The 23,128-nt window shown below is 39.0% G+C and overlaps 1 protein-coding gene across 1 annotated transcript; it reads right to left on the reverse strand.

Annotated features, from left to right (window-relative positions):
• Nucleotides 1-184: 184 nt before the first annotated feature.
• Nucleotides 185-23,090, reverse strand: galns (galactosamine (N-acetyl)-6-sulfatase). The gene is made up of 14 exons (XM_066713757.1): nt 22,805-23,090; nt 22,171-22,294; nt 19,623-19,697; nt 19,004-19,106; nt 18,586-18,729; nt 17,999-18,065; nt 17,432-17,559; nt 15,986-16,125; nt 15,068-15,171; nt 11,272-11,408; nt 10,339-10,441; nt 7,413-7,534; nt 2,512-2,629; nt 185-989 (listed from the first exon to the last, which is right to left on the reverse strand). Exons 1-14 carry the CDS (start codon nt 22,916-22,918, stop codon nt 903-905), a joined length of 1,566 nt encoding a protein of 521 aa, XP_066569854.1. The 5' UTR covers nt 22,919-23,090; the 3' UTR covers nt 185-902.
• Between the last annotated feature and the right edge of the window lie 38 nt (nt 23,091-23,128).

A 23,128-nucleotide genomic window follows, 5' to 3' on the forward strand; every position in this document is an offset into this window, starting at 1 on the left:
TTTGTTGAATGTTTAAAATCCATGCCTGCTATGATTTAATGGATTCGGGACACTGTTCTGTTTAAATACCACAATATCATTTAAATTAACCAATCTGTTTAATTATATTGAAGTTAAAAAATAAATGATATAATTCCTCAGATTCTGGATTTAAAGAGAAAGAAAAGTCACATTCATTTTAAAATTGGTTAAAATGAACAAAGTTGTTTTATTTACAAAAGACTGTGTACCATTACAAAAACAACATCACTCCCTTTCTGTCAGAAGGCAAGGGGCGTCCATGTAAATCATTTTGATTTTATTTCAGATGAAGATGACACAAAGCTACAAAAACATCATTTTACAGGAAAGAAGAAGAAACAAAGTTTAAAATACATAAAGAAACATGGCATCTGGAGACATACACTTATGAAGGATAAAACATCCACAACACAAATAATAAATGAAATTATTGGAATACAGGATCTCTTTTCCATGCCTCAGCAAGCAATGGCAAGATATTCATATTATGGTACACACTTTTAAACATGTGTCATTGCCTATGTGCTTATACTAGTTTAAGTGCAGTCAAGGCAGAAACATTTGAAACAGCAGGTTGTATCTGCAGGAGCACCACATGGACTTAGATAATTCCTCTAATTAAAAGCAGCACACTCCAGGCATTGCTTCTTATATGCATCCTGAAAGACATACAGTTAATATGTCCACATTCCCCATTGCACATGAATCAAACCTGCCATTAAAAAACATGTTTTCACATTGTAAGACGTATACAGTAATTGCCCTTCTTGATTGTGACAGTATTGGAGAATTAACTTGCAAAAAGATCCTGTTATCAATACCATTTTAATCTGTGCTTGGCATGTCAGTTCTGGGCAATGGCATCCCTAAGGGTGCGCTGATCAGTGTGGCCACTCGCACTTCCACGGCGCAGACTCCGGGGGCTTGAGACACTTGCCCAGCTGCTGACAGCCTTCAGGAGCCCAGTTCTGTCAGGAGAAAGACACTGATTTCAAACGTCTGGCTTCAAATTCTTAGAGAAATTACATTAAGACATCCTGAAATAGTTTGAAATTCTTTTTAAACATGAACCTGTAGTTATTAAATCTGAAAGCATTTACTAATGCCTAATCTACATAGGGTATATACAACCAGTACAATAAAGTGCCTGCAATAGTGTATGTATATAGTGTGTAGTTTATCCAGTTTAGAACAATATATATATATATATATATGAAAAAGGAAGTTTTTTGTATAACTTTGTTTATTCTGGTTTTGTTTCTTGTCAAATGTAAACATATATATGATTAATCACAAGACGACACTTGGGGGCACTGTTGTTGTACTACTACAACATGATTTTAATGTGCATAGAAAAAAATAATTTCATTTTCGCCAAGCACCGCTGTTGAAACGTGCCTCAAATTCATTTAAGATATCTTCATTTGAACAAGTACACATTTTAGTAACAAAGGTTCCTAAGCTCAGGCTCCCAACATAAAAGCTAAGGTAATTTTAAAAATTCAATAATTTATTCTTTAGCAGTGTTGAAAAGAAAATAGAGCAAATCTCAAAATGAATAGCATTCAAACTAGAACTTTTGTGCAGCTCCTTGGATGAACATATTGGCTTCTAATAACAATGGGGAAATGCTTTTCCAATAGGAAATTGAGTTTCAGCAATTACACTTGGTGTGAATAGAGCTTTTAGCATAAAAAAACAAAACAAAAAAAACTCACGCTAGTCACTCCATATTATAACCATTAGGTTCATCTCAGTCATTTCTTAACCAGGAATTATAGTCAGACAGTTTGTGCAATTCAGTTTAATGTCGGTACCTTTCATAAAAGCAAGGCACTTAAACTGCACACGTCCTCCGCACAATTATAAAACAAAACAAAAAAATCTTATCAGTATACCTAATACAGCATACGTTTTTGCTTTGACACAACTTCTGAGAGCTCCAATTAGATTTTTTTATGATTAGGGATTTCAAATGCTAACTGATAGCATTACCAAGGTAAGCAGTGCAGGTGAAAATAACTAGAACAAGGTGCAGAATTATACACATCTTCCAGCCTTGGTGAATGAACCATTCCTGTCCTGTTCAATTTGAAGAACTGAATTCTAGACCCGACTCTATCACACTCATATATAAACTATAAAATACTGTAAACCTTCAAAAGACGTATAATAAATAAATTATTAAAAAATATCTGGCAAGAATGAGCATGAGCCCAAAGCTACAAACCAGCTGAACACATGTTTGATGTGTCATGGGGTTAACTTTTTGCATGCCTCTACTGGGAAATATTATTGCTAAAACAATCTCACCCATTCCATTCTGTTTTCACAGTTTGTGTTGGGATTATAACTATTTTGGGGGAATTATTAATGCCAGTATGGTGAAAGAATGAAATATTGTAGAGCACAATTTTTTTTGTTGCAGCCAATCCATTTTCAGCCCTCATTGCAGTTGACACAAACATGATTGAGATCTGGCAGTCTCACCATTACAGCCAGGTCACACATGTTGAGTTGTGGGACTCCAGGCACCAGGGCTTTCCTGTGCTCGTTCACCAGAGCAGTCACGTGCCGTAACACTGCCTGGTACTCCTCACTCAGGACACTGCAGGGACAAAGACAGACCACACTGTCAGAGCAGTGCACTGCACACACACAATCCTAGTGCAGCCAGACACACATACACACACAGGCAAATACACTAAGGATTGAGCCCCATGAATATTTAAGGATAGGAATGAAAGCAATAGGTTTTATTTGATTTTTCGCAAGACATTCTCAGAAAAGATAGAACTTGCAGGGAAATTTCAAGCATCCTTCCAAAATACCTGCCAATTTTCTTTCCCCCATGTAGTCCCCATTACTTTCAAAGCAATTCTTCCACCAGGATCTATAGCCCTCCATAGGAAACATCCATATATTCACTTTGTTTTTTTTAGTTACACAATGTTGGATCATCTGAAACAGCCAGGAATTAAGTCGTTTAGCGTGGATTCTGCAATTGTTCATCTCTGACTTCATGGCCACATTTCAAAGATGCACTTTAACAAAATGATCTCTCAGGAGAATCCCCCACTTCGTGCTCGACACACTATGCAGCTCTCGGGTTTATTGATCACCTGCTGTAAAATGGTCCATCAAGTTCTGTTATAAGCGGTTTTATTATAATCACACCAGACAATATATTTTAATGTACACAACTTACTTATTCATCAAATAGATATCTTGCTGTGGTACCCTCATATCAAATCAAATAAAACAAAACAAACAAATAAATGAATAAATAAATAAATAAATAAATAAATAAAAAAAAAAAAAATAGCAACAACAAAAACACTACAATATCAGACACACAGGAAAAAAAAAAAAAAAAAAATCCCAGGTGATCACAGCAGCAGATGTGCTGGTGATTCTCTCCCCACTCGCACTTATTTGTTAAAGACGCTAGCGAGCACCCCTGAGCTTTATTAGATTTAGTCTGTGAAACGCTGAGCTGCTGTGCGATTCAATGGATCAGGCTCTCAATAGGACCTGTAGGGTTAATGGGCACAGGGCGGGGGAGCACACACACACGGAGAAATCTCACCAGTGCAATTACAGCACATAATATGAGCGCAGGCAGCACCTGTGCCAGCCCCCCCACCCCACCCCTCTCACACTCTGCACTCTGATTGGCCCCTGGGGAGGGGTGTGTGTGTGTGTGTGAGGTGAAGTGTCAATTAGTGTAATAACCCCAGGCCCTGTCCACCTCACACCTCCTCTCCGAAGCCCTGAATGCACCCCATTACCCCAGAGAGCCATTGCGCTTACACCACACAAAAGCACCTGCTAACTCTCCTTCTCTCGTCCATTTACTCCTCCTGCACACGGCTTTCCAATTGATCCCTTTCGGTCTGTTTTTAACCCTTTGCTACCACTTCCTGTACCAGCCATGTACGTTCCATGATGCAGCATATGTTCAATCAATTATCCAAATGCCAATAATAAGCAAGTATGAAGATATTATTAATGAAATAACTAAAAATGTCAATAAAAAGAAACTCATGTAGTTGAAAATTCATAAGGATAATCACCATATTAAACTAAAATGACTAATTTCCTGCAATTTATTTTTATCACGACCATCATCTCACTTAATCCCCTTGGCTTAGATAAGGAGTATTATCTGTGTCTGAAAGTTTACTGTGAAGTGGTCTCATGAAAGTCACAGGCAGAGAAGTTATCAGGATTTGCCCAAATAAAAAATAAATTACTCATAAATTATAACAATAATATTAACACTTTTTTTTTACAGCTGTAAAAATATATAATAAAATGAAAGTTGAATAAAAAGCCCTCAGTCAGCATAGCATATTACAACCCCCAGCTCTGTCTCAAAAATGCAAAGAAGGGAATAATAATAAAAAATAAATGCAAATGAGATCTTTTGATTTATAATACATAACACCCAAGGGGAAGGGGGCACAGCTCAGGTGTAAGACTGTACTGATTAGTCATTCATACCCCCCACTGGTATAACTAACACACACACGCGCGCGCGCACACACATGCACACACACACACTAACACTAACACATACACGCTAACACACGGTTTGCAGGCAGGGAGAATGGAGCTGAAGAGACAATCAAATACCTCTGCCCTTTCGCTCTCTCTCTTTCTCTTTCCTGTGGAAATTGAGCAATTCAGTGAAGGCTATCGATTGTGAGCTCAAGTGCTTGTCGGCAGCAGATGAGGCCTGAGCGTGCGGGGCTGGCGGCCGCATTAGCCAGCGGTGGAGTGTGACTCGAGTGCTCACTATACCAAGACACTCGCCTGTGCAGAGCTGACCTGCAGGGCGAGGAAAACGTTTCCGTCAGTCACGCTGTGGCTCAGACTTGCTGATGGGTGTGCGTGGCTGCCCCTTTTCAACAGCCTTTTTCCTCTCAATCGCCACAATCCTACAAATCCCTCTTCTGGCGTGAGCACCCATAAATGAGTGTGCGCTGTAATCTGCAAACACTGGTGGAGAGAACTCTGGGTCAAGTGGGCAAAAAAGAAAAAAAACAGGGAATGTTCAGTATTCATTTGAAGACAAATAAATCCATTCTCGGATGTTTCAGATGTGCTTTAGAGTTTTACTGTACGTTTCACCATTGAGTCCTATGCTAGGATGGGGTTTACTTGCTGCATTGGCACTCAAACACAGATCACTTCATGTCTCTCATATCTCCCAAAATATCTACTCCATTATCTGCTTTGGAAATTTCCCAAAACGTCTATCTTAACATTTCCTGAATAGACATTAAGAGGAAATGGGGGCCTTGGATTGTGTGGTGTGATTAAACAAGAATTGCACAACATTCATATAGACCATATTAAAATATTTTCCAGTCACATACTTTGGACACACCTTACTCATCTTCAACATGAACAAAATAAACATGATATAATCCGTCATCCATACCGACAAAGGTCCAATCCAATCTAACATCGAATCTGTTGATCTACCATCTTGATTCGGAAACAAAACACTGGTGGCACATCTTGTTCACTGTTATGAGAGGGTGCTTCAAAACTGAAGGTATGTGGAAAGCCGGCATTATATCATCTAAAGTACCTCTTTAAGTGAAGACAGTGAGTAATGACTCCCACGCCCTCCAGCAGGGCTGCCTAGTGCTGGGCCTTGTCCCCATTAGGAGCAGAGTGAGAGCAGCGAGACAGCAGCCAGGCTAATGGACGACACACCAGGGGCCTGCAGTAAATTAGCTCAGGTTGGGCTCCGAAAACAGGCCTGGAGAAACGTGACCTCCCAGTCAACCCCTCCCCTGCACACAAAGAGCCAGCTAAACAGACACACATACCTCCACCACACTCTGGGGACACAGGAAATTGAACACTTCACCCAAAATATTGATTCTTTTTCCCCATGCTATAATAATGGAGGCAGAGAGGATGGGAAGATTTAAAACACAAAAGTAAATAAATGTTTTATGATGTGCATCTTCCTTCTTGTTTTCAGAAATGCATTTTGGCAAAGTGTGTGTAAATGGGAGGTGTGTGTGTGTGCGCATGCGTGCGCAGAGATGGCTGACCTTGTGGATGGAGAGTGTCACAGCTTTTAACAAAATGGCCTTCGTTTATTATTTTGTGCTGTGGTGGAGATAAAAAGCAGCAGCACAGGGCTGCCTTTAGGCTGTGTGGGGTCCTAGGCTGTGATGAAGTTCAGCGCCCACAACCTCAGATGTTTGAAGCTGCATCTTACCTTGCCACTATATTATACAAGACAGAGAATCTCACATTTGGAATAATTAAGCACCTTTTTTATTATTATTATATTCCTTAGCAGTAATTTTCTGTCATTCCTTTTAAGCATGCTCATATTGATACTATATTGAGAGAGGAGTATAGTTTTAAATATATTCCTCATGACGTGATGTTTTTTAGCATTTCTTATATTTGAAGGCCAGGGTTTGCGTTTCTTGTCTCCCTATCTAAAAATATATTTTGATTCAATCTGTGTGTACTTAATGACGGGGAGATGCATGAAATTCAGTTTCCTATTGGCCTTGTGTTGCTGCGATTAATCTCCCAGTTCTAGCCTATGGTGGTTAAATCTGTAGCCGATCTATAAAATGCTGTTCACAATCATACTGAGCTGCATTTAATCAGCCTGGCACTGATTGTGCAAATCGATCACAGCTCTTCAGATGAGCTCTTCCAGGGAAGTAGATCAGTATTGATCTCATAGATTCTCCCAACCACACTTCAGAGCTTCAAAGTTCAGGAAAAAAAAAAAAAATATATATATATATATATATATATATATATATATTTTTTTTTTTTTTTTTTTTTAAAGCAGCACTATAAATCAGTAAATGGGGGCAGGTTGGCAGAGTGCAGTCTGTTTATGTCTTTAGGCTGGGATTTAAAGTCCTGTTTATCCCACACAGCATAAACACTGAACTTCTCCTGGGCAGGTGGGAGGCCAGGCTGTGTCCACTACCCTTGGTGGATAAATAGAGGAGCAAATGCATTCCTATCTGGATTTCTGAAGAGGGCACATAGTCACTATTCAAAATATAGAATATTTGTATATTCTAAAATTCTAAATGTATATGCTAAATTCTAAATACAAGGTCAAGTTTTTACATTTACATGATTCAATATTATTTAATGCATCAGTTTTAAGAAACAAACCACAGAAAACACACTACTTTATGGAAATGTGCCTTCTCTCTCCACGGTTGTGTTAATCAGATCGCTAGCCCTTAATTAATGAGATTAGATCATCTATCTAATGCGGTTTTCTTCAACATGATGATACAATCCTCTTTTAATAGAGTGAAGATTAAGACTTTTGTCATGGCATCTGATTTCCAACAGTTTCTTAGCCTGGATCACCTCACCTGATTGGGTATTTCTCTCCAGGGTCCTGGCCCAGGTGGAAGATGAGTGGTTGCATTGTGTGCTCCTGCTGGGTGTGAGTAGTCACTCCAGTCACATGCTGCCCAGGACAGAAGTTAATCCCCTGCAGAACAGATAGAAACGCAATTCAGGAGCTGTAGCTTTTGATCGTTTGGCTTTTGTCAAGACACCAGATTCCACATGTATTAGAATATGCCGATTCTTCTATAATGCTCATTTGTTGTGCATGTGAAACCAAAACACTGTCTGCAATGGACAATGGTGAAAAAGTCTCACTATGCAATTACTGATTGTCATTTTAAATATGATAAAATACATGGTATTTTAAGAAATTTGGTGGTGATCTTTTTCACAAAACATTGTATTGTAGTCCCTTGTGTTATTCTATCTGCAAGGAACTTACAAAATTTCTTCCAAGAAACTTCAAGTTGTGTTTTACGGGTTGAAATATTTCCATCAGTAACAGAATATGTCTCAGATCATAAAAAACATTGAGGATTTCTAATAAACGTGCATTCTGCTGTATAACAACACTGAGGTTTCAGCCAGCCATCAATCATCCCACTCCTGCTGCTATTCTGTCAGCCCTGTGCCATGATCTCTGCCCCTGCAGTCTGCCCTCGTCGGCTCGACCTGCACAGCTGCCTGCACATCTGGCACCCCCTCTGCTGCATCTTCTGTATGCAGCACAGCTCCTCTGTGGACAGCAAAGTCCCCAGCCTCCCATCTCCCAGGGCTGGGGGATGAGCTTTGATCAGAGAGACTGATTAAACTCCAGCCATCATCAGTGTGTCCTTGTGGAGAACACAGCAAATATTAACTGAGTGCTCATCTGTGGTGCACTCAGCCTGCTCCTCTGGGACAGACAACTCACAAAGGATAATCGGGACATTTGAGCAAACACTTGCCTACAGATTACATAGGCTGCACACGCACACTTGGAAAGAAAACACTTAGGAGTGTGATTGGGACTCGCCCTAATATGCAAAGTCTTTACATATGGGTCTCTGTTCTTATCTCAGATTGCACAAAACACCTTGATCCCATCGGAACAGGGTATATGACTGGCATTAATTCGCTCTAATGCAGGAAAGATGAGCAGTAGGGAAATTAAATATTTGTAGAAGACTGCATGCATCAGAAGTGATGGCAAAGATAACCACGTTATGGGACTATTTTGCTAAAATGGAAATCTTATCAATATTAAATAAAACTGAATCATGCTGTCTTCTGCACAAATGTAACATAACTTCTTAATAGAAAATGTATTGTACAAGCAGTGAGGAATCCTACTGAACAACTCAATACATACCTTGTTTTATGTATCCTTTTATCCTACTATAAACATTTCAATATACATTTAAAAACCTATAGAGTTTCCTATCTGGTTATACTAAAACAACTTCCATTTGTACCAATACAGAATACTACTAAATGGGTGAAGTGTAGAAGCCATATTGGTGTGCTTACTGAGAACAGAAAAAACACTGTAGCTGTTTTTGTTGTTGTTGTTTGTTTTTTATGGATATTGCGTTCTAATTTAAAAGTCATTAAAAAAAACTTAAGAATGAAATTAGGTGCTACATATAACATCTGATTGATTTTAACATTCACAAAATACTTGTACATGCTTGGTTTTGTTGGGTACAAGAAATCTACTGGTTGACAGGGAATCACTCTACAGATTAATTATTTTCAGTTTCTTATTGAGAGACAGTCTGAATAAGTACTGTGATGGCATTGCTACTTGATGCAAAGCATTTATCACTGTGAAATTTCTAATTTTACAGATCACTGAATCACATGGTTTTTTTTTTTTCTCTTCCAAAGGCAAATCACAATAGTTTCCAAAGCCATTAAGTAATCATTTCAAGTAAGTTCAGAAACATTTAGAGATTCCTTTTCCCCTTGTTTAAAAAAAATAAAGAAAAAAATAGTAAGAATAAGGGAGGGGGACAGTGTGGGTCAAGTCTTTGGATCAGTGTAAGCTTTGCAATCCTGGCCCATTCAGTAATCGTTCACAGGAACAATTCAAGCGCTGTCATGCTTTTTATAAGTGACACGATAGGCTGAAAAGAAGAGTTCAAAGGTGAATGATGGAAACTGAATAGCCCCCTGCTTTTCTCCAGAGCTGCACACCAATCGACCTCTAATGTGTTAACTGTCTGGAAACAGTGGAGTGAAGAAGCTGCGACTTTTATTTCCCCCTCCCCTTCTAAAAGCCTCTTTCAAACCATCCAGCACAGTGCCAATCGATAGGTAACTCACAGGCAATCAAACGTCATTATTTGTGAAGTTCCACTCCAGTTCACATCGCCAGATAAAGAAGCCTGGTATTGATTCAGGAGCCCTCCAGGAGAGAGCAATTTAAGCGACCGATGGGGCATAAAACACAAACCCTCATTTGAAAAAGAAAGGCATCACCTTTTATTCTGAATAGCAGGGCCAGAGCAGAGTATGTATTTTCAGGCATGGACATGTGAAGCAGGGCTCATTTACGGGGAAACTTTCCATTAAACTAGCGCCTGATAAGAGCAAAGAGCACAGCTTGAAAGAGTGGATTTATCAATTGTTTCCCCCTAGATTATTTTTTTCCCTCCAATTTCCCCACCCCTGTTTTCCTTCATATTTTTTTCTTTTAGATTTTTCTTCTTACTCAGCTGAACTAAATTGCCTAGGCTTTGTTTCTCAGCCACAATTTAAAACACTAATTTACAGACGTCCAGCCTATTCTAAAGACTCATAATGATGTGCCGATAGCATCTCATTTCCGTCAGCAAAAGCTATTAAAAAAATAAAAATAAATAAAAAACAGTAACCATTTTCTCTGGGTTGGACACAGACAGCATTAGTACTGGTCCCTAAAGGTCTCTAAAGCTTCCCTGTCACTATGAAAGTCAACCTTACCTTCATAAGCTCCTCCCATGAGTTGCTCCACGTCCAATAGTGTGCCTTGTACAGACCCACCCTCACTGCCATCATCTCGTTGCCCCGGTAATAGAAGATGGGCCTGTTGGGTGTGAAATGGGATTGGTGACTGGATTCCACAGATAAGGAGACTCAGCTTTTCTGACAATAAGCCTGACCAGGTTCTCCTGCTTCATCCCATTACGTGCTCAGCAGAACACCTTATCTTCAGGGGTGGTCGTTCACTGAGGGCCTCCTGTCAACACTTCCCAGGGAATAGCATCACTTACAACTGTTAGAGCATCTTGGGAGCTCTCTCAAAAGGGGGTGTTTGAACCTTTTGCAAATAAAATTCAGAAACAACCAACGCAAATTCCTCCCAGTTGCATAATGCAAGCTGAGAATGAGGTTTCAAGCACCACACTCCACTCTGAGAGGCTGGATCTCGGAGGCAGACCCATTCTGCAGGGGATGGGGCCTACCAATGACACCTGTGCGGGAGACCTGATCTGTTCATCAAATTCTTCTTCGCGTGACATTTTTACTCTCAGTCAAAAGGCTGACCTCTTGTTATAACGGTTAAGACCCAAATGGATTTTTGAGTCAATTTGAAAAAAATAGTTATACAGTTAAAGGTTGCATCATTTTGGGGACAAGGTCACTGACAATGTGGTAAACTAATAAAATATATAAACTTCCCTCCTCAAGTTCTAATTTTTAAAAATAATAATTTCAGTCTGATTTCATAAAGCATTCTTTCTTTCATTATTTATTTCATTGCTTACAATGATGCATCTATCTAAGAGCAAAGGAGTAGGACTTAGCGGACAAGATCTCATCTCCGGGTTAAGATTAAACTTTCATCTTTAAATCGGTGATGTCATGTGAATGTGACCCACTAAAGATACTGCACAGAGGTGCGGGAGATCTTACCGGTCGATGACAGTGTTCTGCAGGAGGACTGGGGACAGGTCCAGGCCATCAATGACCCTGTCGCTGAGGGGAGGCAGCCCTGCTAGAGACAGGCTGGTCGTGAAAAGGTCCATCACACTGCCCAGCTGGTAACTCACCTAGAGAGGAAGGTTTAATTTTTAAGGGGAACTCGGAAAGACAACAGAGAATATGGTCCCCAGGTAAACAGTGGGAAAACAGCTAAATCATGAATTAGGTGTACAATGCAACTTGCCAAACTATGATGATGTATACATTCCTGGAGATTTAACTGTTTTTGTAATAAATACAATATTTCATTTTTTAAGACTTACACTTTTAAAACACAGGTGGCTACAATGCAATTTGTCAGCAGACACTTACACATTAAGTTCAAATCCTTTTGTGTGTGTGTTTAATACTATGTGCTTAATTAGGCGTGCTAAATGTGCACATAGATCAATTAAACAGGTGCATCTTGGAGGAGCGGGAGGGGGCAAACAAGATGTTGGCTTTGTAAAAACTGTTTCACTTCAAGGTTTCCCATTCATTCTGAATTTGCAAATGTATGAGAAACTGTGACCCAGAACCAAACTCATACTTCATATCAAGTTCTATCACTGAAAGAGACTAAAAAAAAAAAATATATATATATATATATATATATATAAAGTCAGACAAAAACTGATTTGTGTCAGGAGATACACAGGCGTGTAAACTGCGATATGTTGTGCTAGAGAGACTCCAAGGAATCCCACTCGGAGCATGAAACTCAACACGACAGCAGAATACCACAACTTTAAAACGCTCTCGTACAAAAGGATCCCTTTTTTGGGGGGGCTCTGTGTCTTGATTATGTTTTTACCCAGTCTTCTCTATAATCTGCGCTCCCAGGTTTATTATAAACCACACAAACGTCTCTGTAAATTAGAAAAAAAGAAATGGGACTGGAGCTGTAGTTGGGTTTTATCTCGGTTTCCCAGCCTCGCGAAAAGCTTTATTTTATTTATAAACTTTGAACTATTTTCAGATAAAATGCCATTTTTTCGCTGTCATCCTTGATCTTTCATTCCATTCTCTCCTGAGCAGTCCTTTGAGGGAAGCGCCGCTCTCACAATCAGATAGCGCTATCTGCACTCAGCAGCTGCTGCCGCCACGCGCCGCCACGCTTCTATCGGCAGCCCGCACACTGCCAGCCTGATGAAAATGAATTCCTTTTCTCCTCCAGCCATTGCACAAGTAAGAAAGGCCCGGCAACACATTCCATTATCAGTACTTTCAGGCATTAATAAAAAAATAAAATAAAATAAAATAAAAAAATACTGAAAAAAAAACAAAAAACTGGGAAATCAAAGAGGACAATTAATAAAGCTGACAACTAGTTAGAACCTAAGAACCTATCCCCAGACAAAAATAACTACACATATTTTAAAATAATAATAATAATAATAATGTTGAAATATTTGAAACTGAAGAACAAATGTCAGGATGTACATTGAAAAAAATATTCATGAGTTGTTGCTGTCTTTTTCTTTTCTCTTTCTTTCTTTCTTTCCTTAATAAACCCTTGTGGTAGTTATCACAAGGCGCAGACCTGCTATCCCTGTCTAATTCACTTGAGCTCTGTGTCTCACAGCAGATAAACACAACAAAAGGGATTGTGACGGAAGCTTTTGGCGATAGCTCCCTCTACCCCCACTGTAGCCTTTCTTGCTACCAGGGGAATGCAAACTGCATTCCTATTCTTTGGTAACCTTTGTGATTGTTGGCTTTTCTGGACTCTTAAAAGGGTCTGGATATTTAACCCCTTCGTTAGACTACATCAGACTGTGAAAAAGGCAGAGGAGTTCATTTAAAGGAAACAAGCTGATTTTTCCATTTGTTCATCCTAAAAGCCAGGGATATCAGTTGTGTGGAGACAATATTGCCTCTGCTTCTCCAGACATGTTTCGTCCAGATTATGGAACTGTCTTCAGTTCGTTACGGTTAGTTGGAATAGTGTTTGCTGTTAGTGCTTAGAGATCATAATTGCACAAGACATTCAATATCAAAGTTTGTTTGTACTGTTCTGTGAGACACCAGAGCAGAACAGGACAGACACCTCAAAACTTGAGACCTGTTATCCCAAAAATAGTCTGTTTTAGAGTCTCAACAATAAGTTAAAAGTCTTACTGACAGCTTAAATGGAGTCAAAGCCAGTGTTTTTACCTTGATTAGTGTTGTGCATATGGGCTTATAATTATATAACAAGAAAAAACACATGATATATCCCAGAATGCAAAAATAACCTTGAAGAGCCTTGTTTACAGAGTGCAGGTTGCAAATGTATCAAATGGTTTTCTTCTTTGATAACAACACATGGATTTCAACAACAAATTCTCCTTCTGAACTGCAATGTCGATTACATGTTTTTGTCACCCCAGGTGGGGAAAAAGGCACACGGGTCACACCAAAATAAAACATTTGACAGAACACAAACCAGCAACAATCACAATCAATCGGTTCTGTGTTAACAGAGTTAGAATCATGGTGTGTCATTGTCACCAGTTCCTTTCTTTGGCAAAGTCCATTTTGCTTGCTTCAATACTGGGATTGATGGTACAATAAAAATGCAAGGGATGCCACAGGCTATTTAAGAATGGCAACCAAAACCTTAGGGCTCAATGGCACTGCCAGTACTTAGAAGATGCTTCTCCCCACCCCCCCTCATATTATTCTATATGTCTGGCATATTCAGATACAGAAGCCCTCATTACAGCTCTATCCAACCTCAGCAAACACACAAACAGATTAGCTGCTTAAGACTTTCGCAATCCCCCCTTCCCCTTGCCATTCTGCAGCGCTATCAGCGCAGCACACACCCGAAAGATATCAGCCTGGGGCAGGGCTTAATTCACCCACAGACTCATTCTGCTGCTCACTCCTCGAAAATCCTCCAGCAGCACAGCCTGGTGTCAGAGCTGCCGATAATACAATTAAAAGTCATTTGCAGAACGCACTGGCTTAGCGGATCAGAAAAATATTTTGTACAGGCCAACAGCAGAAAAAAAGAGGGAACCTTACTACTTGAAAATGTTCTAACGGAGAACATACAAACACAAGGCACCTGTGACATGATTATCTGGGTGTGCTGTGGAGCTACTTTACATGATTCCACACCATTAGAGCATCAAAAGGGAGATCCTTAACATACACATCCTATATGTGTAACCCCTGTTAAGAAAATATAGGAGGGGGAAAAAAACATAGAGGAAGAGAAAGAAATTGCAGAACTAAATCGTGAAGAGTGCCTTTAAATATTTCACTCCCCCAGATCCGTGACAATTCCATAAACCGCACTGGAAACTAACCTCCAATGCAGTTTTCACAGTCAAATGAAATCAAAAGGACGTCCACATAAAATTGTCTTGAAACTTGAAGATCCACCACAACAAAACAATTGCTTGGAAATATGGTCCATAAAAGGACTTGTCTATATTTTGAAATGGGTATGAAAAAATGCATTTCATAAGACCTAAGAGAAACCAATGGTAGGAAACGTTTTTGAGCTCCTAAAAATGCACATTCCCCAGGCATCAGTCAGTCACCTTTAATAAATGTAAAAACATAATGAAACACCCTATGTCTTTTTTATCATTGGGATTAATAGACTTCAAGCAGCAAAGGAACGTGTATTTTTGAAGGTTGATAATAATACTGCCGCTACCTTAACTGCAATTGTATTTTCATATACTCATTCAAATTTCTGTGTATTTGTAGTTGATGTAATTAAAGGAATTTGAAAGAAAGACTGAATCACCTGCCCAGCCTTTATGTGTCCTGGCCACCATGCAATCGCTGGCTCTCTCATTCCCCCTTCGAACGTCGTCTCTTTCCCACAGAGAAATGGGCCATTGCTGCCCCCTTGGAGAACACATTACAACCTTTTAGGAAATACAAATCTGTAACGTGTGTGCAGAATTTTAAAATAAAATAATTCTGAGCCACTTCAATAGAATTGTCCCAATAGTAACCACCCACTTGGAGGCAGGAGAGATTTGTAGTTGCCTGTTAATGAAAATAAATTAACACGTAAGCCAAGCGTGATGGAACCTTGTGGTTTGCTCACTTTTATTGCCAACAAAAGCTGTCAGGACTCCTTTCACCCCACAGAGCAGGTGAGCAGCTGATGCACATTAGTGCTTATTGTTAGAAAAGAGCCTGTACCAACAATGGTGACATATTTTTAACTGATTTTTGTTTTCATAACTGCTAAATAACTGCAAAAACTAAAAGACCTACAGAACAGTGCTGACAATGATAAAACATGACATATGTGTTTTTAACATGTATTTCATAGCAGATTATTGAATCTCAACACCATCCCCTTGTAACTAGGCAAAATCGTCAAGTTAGATCATTTATATTCAGAGACAATTGTAAAAATCTCAAATTGTCCAATTATTACAGGTCCTGTTGTCAGCTGTAAAGCACAATCGAGAACTAGCAGTATTTTATAATGCGAATCACTGTTCATGGAACAAGTCTCTTCACTATCATTCAAAGCTAAAGGGATTTCTTGTTTCACATACAGTAAGTTCAGTGATGCGCAGTCTAATAGGTCATTACAAAGTACTGTAAACGTGTGCAGAATTCCAGCCGCAGTAGCAGTCACACAACAAGGGGCTGGAAGGCTTAGACTTCCAGTCCAGCAAACATGTGGCCCTGAGGTGAATACCTTGCTTAGGGCCCGACATCAAAGCAGCTCCATTATCTGAGGTGAAAAACACAAAGGTGTTCTCTGCTATTCCCAGCGTCCGCAGCTCCTTCAGAATGAGTCCCACGCTGTGATCCAATTCTATCACTGCATCACCGTAACTGCACACATTAGAGAGGCCACTCAGCAACACACAACTCCTCATCTATCACACTGTTGATCTTTCTGCAGCTAAACCTGGCCTATGTTGACAATCTTGCAGGGAACCCGCTCCCTTACAAATGGGAGGAATCGAATCCAATCGATTTCTTGAAATAAAAAATAAATAATAAATAAAATCAATGACTTTCAGCCAATAAAAGGTTGTAATTTGTTTCTAAAACACCACAGCATTGGTTCCAAAATCTCAGATTTACTAGAAAACATCCCTGAATTATTTCTATTCACACAAGTTGAATAAAAATTGCCTATATTTTCATGTGCTTCACACTCTGAACACCTGAATAATAGTTTTCCCACTATTAAATAATTCTCTGTCAACGGGCATCCACTTAAGTATTCTGAGAACTGTCTAGTTAGTGAGATTGAGTACTGAGTATGATGAATGCAAAGAATACTGAATGCCCAGACTACTGGAAGCTGAGCCCAGCAATTCAATTGTTCCCTGACAGCTACAACATAAAAACAAGCATGCCAAGAATTTAAAATTTGCAATATAATTAGACAGTATTCCCATTACTTAGCACAACGCCATGAACATTTCTTGAATAGAATACTCAGATTCTTAATTCTGAGAATAGATTTGAGTTATGTCCTTCATAGGGAATGTCAGTTTGAACTAATTCTTGTAAATATACCACAGGGGTACAAGACATCTGTATTTTGGTCAAGGCAGGGATTTCTGAAGTCACTTAAAAAAACATGAGTTTACAGTTTATGTCACAAGCTAACCAACATCTATAACTTGACAAATATAGCATTTTTAAAGTCCCTGCTAAATATTATTGGTGTTGGCCTTAGGTATGGCATACAACTCTGGCAAAAATGAAGAGACCACTGCAAAAGTATCAATTTCTCTGGTTTTACTATTTATAGGTATGCGTTTGGGTAAAATGAACATTTTTGTTTTATTCTATAAACTACTGACAACATTTCTCCCAAATTCAAAATAAAAATATGAATGGAATGGAATGGCTACCATACATGTCAAGATGCTAATTTAAGAAAAATGTGCAGTGGTCTCTTAATTTTTTCCAGAGCTGTATTACTGATGAAAAAAATATGATCATCAAGGGCCATAGTGTGATACTAACTGCCAACCTTATCTAATTATTTAGCTAATTGGTCACAAATGTATATTTTCTAGGTTTCTGTAGATGAAGGCATAAAAGAAAGCTACAAAACCTGCAGGGTCCAGCATACCAGAACCTGTAGCCCCCCCTGGCACAGATTGCATTTCATACTTACCGTCCCCTCTGGCTTTTCCCCAGGAAAGGTTTGGAGGCATAGACTGGCGCGTGAGTGGCATCCATTGCCCAAAACAGGAAGAATGGAGCACCAGAGACGGACTGGCGCCGAAGAAACTGGAGAGTCTCCTGCCAGGGAAAAAACAACTGTAATGTACAAAGCCTTTACAATTCCAGTACACGTTGATATAAAAATGTTTTAAAGTTCCCTTGAATACAACAATATGAAGTACTATTTATTTATTAAAATTAGTTTGTTCTTTTTGCAGTTACCCATACTTTTGTATTTGCTCATTAACAATATAAATCCCTGTCATTTACACAGCCTCAAGTGATAGCGATTGCTATTTTTGCCACGGATCAGACTGAACGAACAGCACACCGGTGTTACTTATTTAATCACTTAGATTACAAATCTGTACAAATTAGGGCCAAATATAAAATGAAAGGAGGGAAAGGAAAATTAAAATGTCAGTACTGCAAAAGATTGAATAGTAATAAAAATAAATGATGACATTTTATGTATTTATTTTTATTTCAACTTAGCATCCATCTTTTACACTCTTACCTCAAGATAAATCTGTGTGAGATTCGACTCCCCAGTTTTTACATTTATCCCAAATTCTTCATAATACCTAGGAAATAAAGTGAAAACCCACGAATGACATTTTATATATAGGAAATTGCAAAACAACTGTGTGTCATACTGTAAGCCTGAAGCCAAATGGTAGTTCTGAAACATAAAGAAGAGAGAGAGAAAACAATTTGCATTTGTGTGCAGAGTTAGTAATGTAGACGACAGGTTTTCCTGCCCTCGCTTTTCCAGGTGTCACCATGAATCTGAAACACAGCAACCTGTCGTCTCCAGGGTATGTCCGACCAGGCTCAGGTATGGTAATTAAACTCGCAGTTAAGCACGAAATGGCTTTCCTGCCATTGTCAGTGACCCTGAATACACAGATGGTTTGGGAAAACAAATAAGCGGAAAATAAAATACACAATCACAGCTGGTACTGACTAGACCAAAATGTTCATCCAGGGAAGTAGAGAGCTGAACACTGAGCTGGAAATACTCTGTTTAGTGGAATTATTTTTGTCTGTCTCTTATTTTCCTTTTTTGTTTTTTTTGTTTCTGGTTTTAAATGCGAGTCGTACCTTCCCACCATCTGGGAGTTGTTGTAGACAGGGATGTTGGGCCTGTAGGTGTTGTTGTAGGGCCCGAAGTGGCAGTTGGGGGCTCCGAACCATTCGTCAAAGCCATGCTTCAAGGGCAGAAACTGCGGCCTGTGGCCAAGGTGCCTGAGAACAATAGAAAAGCCACGATACACATATTTTTACTACTACTGATAATAATAATAATTTGATAATAAAATAAGGCTGCATAGAACTGTATTGTTTATAATTGATTCATAATAAATAATAATAATAATAATTAAAAGTTTCCAAGTATTGGCAATGTCAGTTGAGTTTTAGCTTTTGGAAAACTATCAGGAAATCCTTTTCTATTAAGGTTTGTGTGGCAACATGTCTCGCAACAAAAGAAATGTAAAAAAACAATTTGAAACAAGCTTACCACTTCCCAATGATCTTATTGACATAGCCCTTCTTCTTCAAGATCTCTGGGAGGAGAATCTCGTCCAAGTCGATCCCCCCCACTATCTCCTGGGGGGTGTAAGCTACAATAGACAGAGCCGTGTTACAGTGTGGTAATGTGGGGACAGGCTGGCGTTTCGGTTTACAGTCCCATCCCCTGGGACACCCCATAATGGAGGCTCAGAGCCTTCGGATTTCTATGCCCTCAATTCCGAGTTCGCAGGAACAGACAGAAAAGAAAAAAGTTGCTCAAATTTTAAACCCAGTCCAACTCAAGACAATCAAGGAAAAATACGGGGGGGGAAATAAATCAAACTGGAAGACAGGCAACAGATATCCGTAGAGATAGTGGAGTCACTTTCAATGTATATTTACTCTAAGGTTCTCAAAGTATGTGTTGAAGATGCGTCATTCTTAATAATATTTTAATAATAATGTTGCTTTACAGCGATTTTAGCCCCTGAACATTTGAATTTTACATTTTTAAAGTTCTAAATGTCACATATCCCATCAGACACCCCTGAGTGATGGAATCATCGCTTGGCTCCCAAACAAGGACGCGTCTGAGCACAAGCCTGTACTGCTGTTCTAGGCCTCACCATTCCTGGCATGTGCGTTGGTTGTGTAGAACCCGTTCCTGACAGGCAGCCGGCCGGTCAGCAGGGCAGCTCTGGCTGAGAAGTGAAGGACATCCATTAGATCTTCATACAGACCCCAATACATTTATAATAAACTGTGAGCAGTTAAGTAAGCCCTACGTGGGAAGAACATACTGTATTTAACAAAAGAGTTTTACAGTGTTCTTCTGAAACAATTAACAAATAGGCCTGTTTTTACTTAATTACCTGGTTACAGGTACAGGAGGTTACATTTCTCATGAGGTAAGTGTACAGACACAGGGCAGTGGGTAAGATTTGTCCAAATTAATGTCCATGTCCAATCGAAAGGGGTTAACTGGCCGGCAGATCCCAGAAGGCAGCGCACAGTGGGTTGAATGCTGAGGTTGCCTGGGATCAGGGCCAGGAGGGTGGGATAGATTCTACTGAACCTGTGTCCATCCTCCAGCCAACAACAAAGCCGTGCTGTCTGAGCTCCAGGCTCACACAGAGGAAGGATGCTGCCGACTTGGTGCTGCACATGATGTGCGTATTGTCTTAATCTCTCTCAGGCTAGAGCTGGGGTCATAAATCAAGTTCAATTATAATTCGCTCTTCCTAGTTGTTGGAGTGGAGTGAGGCAAAAGGGCAAAAAGTAATTTCTAATTTTAGGGCCTAGAGGTAACAATAATTTTAAAAAATATATAATTCAGTCAATAGATAATACAGCAAAGTTACACTTAAAAGCAAACTGTGTTTTAAAAATATATAGGCTATCTATAGAGATTTTTTTTAAGAAAAAGGAAGTTCAAGTATAAAATTCAGATTATTGAGCCGTCCAATATCTCACTGAGCAATGCAATTTTAAAATTAAACCACAGTAGCAAGGAATTTTTAATACCTTTTAATAATGCTAATATAAGTTCCAGGTATCAGCTTTCATGAACTGTCATGCTTTAGGACTTCTTCAAGGCATACATCAAACATATATGAGATTAATAATTGATTAAGTCTTATTTGCTTAAATATTAATTAGAAAAAAAAAAAAACTTAGCAAGCCCTGATGGCAGATCTCATTTGCATAGCAAGTTTATTCAAATTCCCAAATTAGGTCTAATTAGCATATTTCAAGAGTGCATTATCCCTATTACCATAATGAGTCTTTCCACTATCATCCATGCAGATACGGCTTAGTTATCTGAATTATTCATTAAAATGGGAGAATAGGCTTTAAAAGGATTCCAGTACCTACCACCAATCCCCACCCCAAATAAATTCTCCTTCTTAATCACAGCTCCAGTTTAATTACTGTAACTAGTCCTTCTCTTGAGCTTGCTGGCCTGCAATTACCCATATTGTTAGGACCTTTCAAAAACACAGGAAGTTGTTACTCAATAAACTGGCCTCTTCTGCAAATAATTTGTCAAAACATCTCCAGTGGTCGTATGCATTAGCAAGCATGGTTTCCCAGCGCAATGAGACAACAGGCTAACTCTGACACTGTTCTGCATTACAATAGCACCATTCTATCTATGTTTCCCCTTCTGCATCCTTGCCTTTAAACTGAAAAAGATGATAAGAACTTAATTTCCGTCTGCTGGAGTTTTCATTATTCAGGTTTTGCATGGTGATTTCAGAGCACGTACCCATAATATTTTAACATGTTGAAGCCAATTCTTATTGCTAACTTTGAATGTGTTGCAAATAATGTTGCTCACTCTGAACTGACTTTAAAAGGGGCCTATAAAATCAAATATATTAATTCATGTATTTGTATTTCAATGTTTACTATTTTCAATTAATAATTCATAACTTAATTCATATATTAATTAATATATTTGATGTATAGGCCCCTTTTAAAGGGTTGTATGATTAATTAACCCAAAGAAAATGTGGTCACTATGGTAAAATGAAACAGCACTCCACAGAACCATTGTATTAGACCAGGGATTCCCAAATTGATCCTGGAGGATTTGCCCTGCTGATTTGTATTCCAACTGAGCTCTTAATTACATAATTGAGCCTTATATTGCATTGTTAGTTCAATTAAGGATCCAATTAAGCAATTAAAATCCTTCTCCAGGATCAGTTTGGGAATCCCTGCATTAGACCAATAAGGTCCCTGCCAACCCCATTATTAGCCCTTACAGGAGACAGAACACCAATCAACAGCACAATCTTAAAGGACCTACACCCAATATTAAAAGCAACTTAAACCATAAAGAAAATCCATTCTCCCAGCCCCTGCCAAAACAAATGTTCCAACCCAAATCTGAACACTTAATGGGGAAGACTTTAGTTACAGCAGTTATTGCCAATACTGTAAAACAACCTAAATGCAACTACTACTAGACCATTCCTACATTGACCTGACACAGGTTTTGGGTCCATGCTACTATATTCATGTGAGTCATGTTGGGAAGAAATTTAACTACTTATAGCAAGAACCCCATCCCTAGCCAAACCATGGCCATACCCCATCTGGAATAAATAAGAAACCCTAATCCTAAACTTAATCCTTGTAAAAAAAAAAAAAACATAGCATACTCACATGGAGAACAGAGGGGATTAGCTGTGTAGAAATTGGGGAACAGCATTCCCTCTGCAGCCATGCGGTCTATATTTGGAGTCTCCTTCGAGGGATGGCCAAATACCCCCAGATCACCCCATCCCATCTAAAAACGAGCAATAAAACAAGTCACAGATTACATTTTATTTTTCTGATACTTGTGCTCACTTCTTAATGACACCTCCAAATAAGTGTTTTCTATGTTTCCTATTAACTTCCTTGTTGGAGACTGGACAGAACTGTATTGAAAAATGTAGTTTATTTCCTTTTGATAGACTCACTGAACAATCCTGCATTATAACCCTTGAGCCAACTCACAATACTTTAGTTCAGGCATCTATGGCATCTTTTACTTTTAGTTCAGGCATCTTTTGGTGAGTGAAAAGCTGAGGAAGAAGAGTGCTAAAGAGTCCTAGGATTAAATAACTCACATTTTCAGAATGGAGTTATAATATGTCTTATTGTACCTATATAAAAGAAAACTACTCGTATATCATTGAAACTATTTTTGTATATATAATATAGCCTATATATAGCCTAAAAAACGTCACTTGATTGAATACAAAGTTCTCAACTATTTCCCCCCACAAACCAAAACGATAAAATAGTCGCTTACGTCATCCATAAGCATGATGATAATGTTTGGCGCTGGAGCATCTTGGAGCGCCTCTGCCCAGCAGCATCGGGTAATTAGCGCAATTAAAAAACTTTCTCTGACTTTGCAACCCATTACATTGGTGAAGTGAACACGGAAAAGAGTCACATGACAGCCGGGCTGGGCAGGCGGGTGGCGATGTCATGTGAACACGTGTGTTTTCACTGTGTAGCCTACGTTATTCAAATGTTACCATTTAAAATGCCAATCTCTTATCACACATTCAATCTAGAAAGAAAACGGCGGAACAAAAACAGGTCTAAAACTATCTATAACTTGAGTAGC

The sequence above is a fragment of the Amia ocellicauda genome, chromosome 9 (assembly GCF_036373705.1).
Source record: "Amia ocellicauda isolate fAmiCal2 chromosome 9, fAmiCal2.hap1, whole genome shotgun sequence".
NCBI classification, from domain to species: domain Eukaryota; kingdom Metazoa; phylum Chordata; class Actinopteri; order Amiiformes; family Amiidae; genus Amia; species Amia ocellicauda.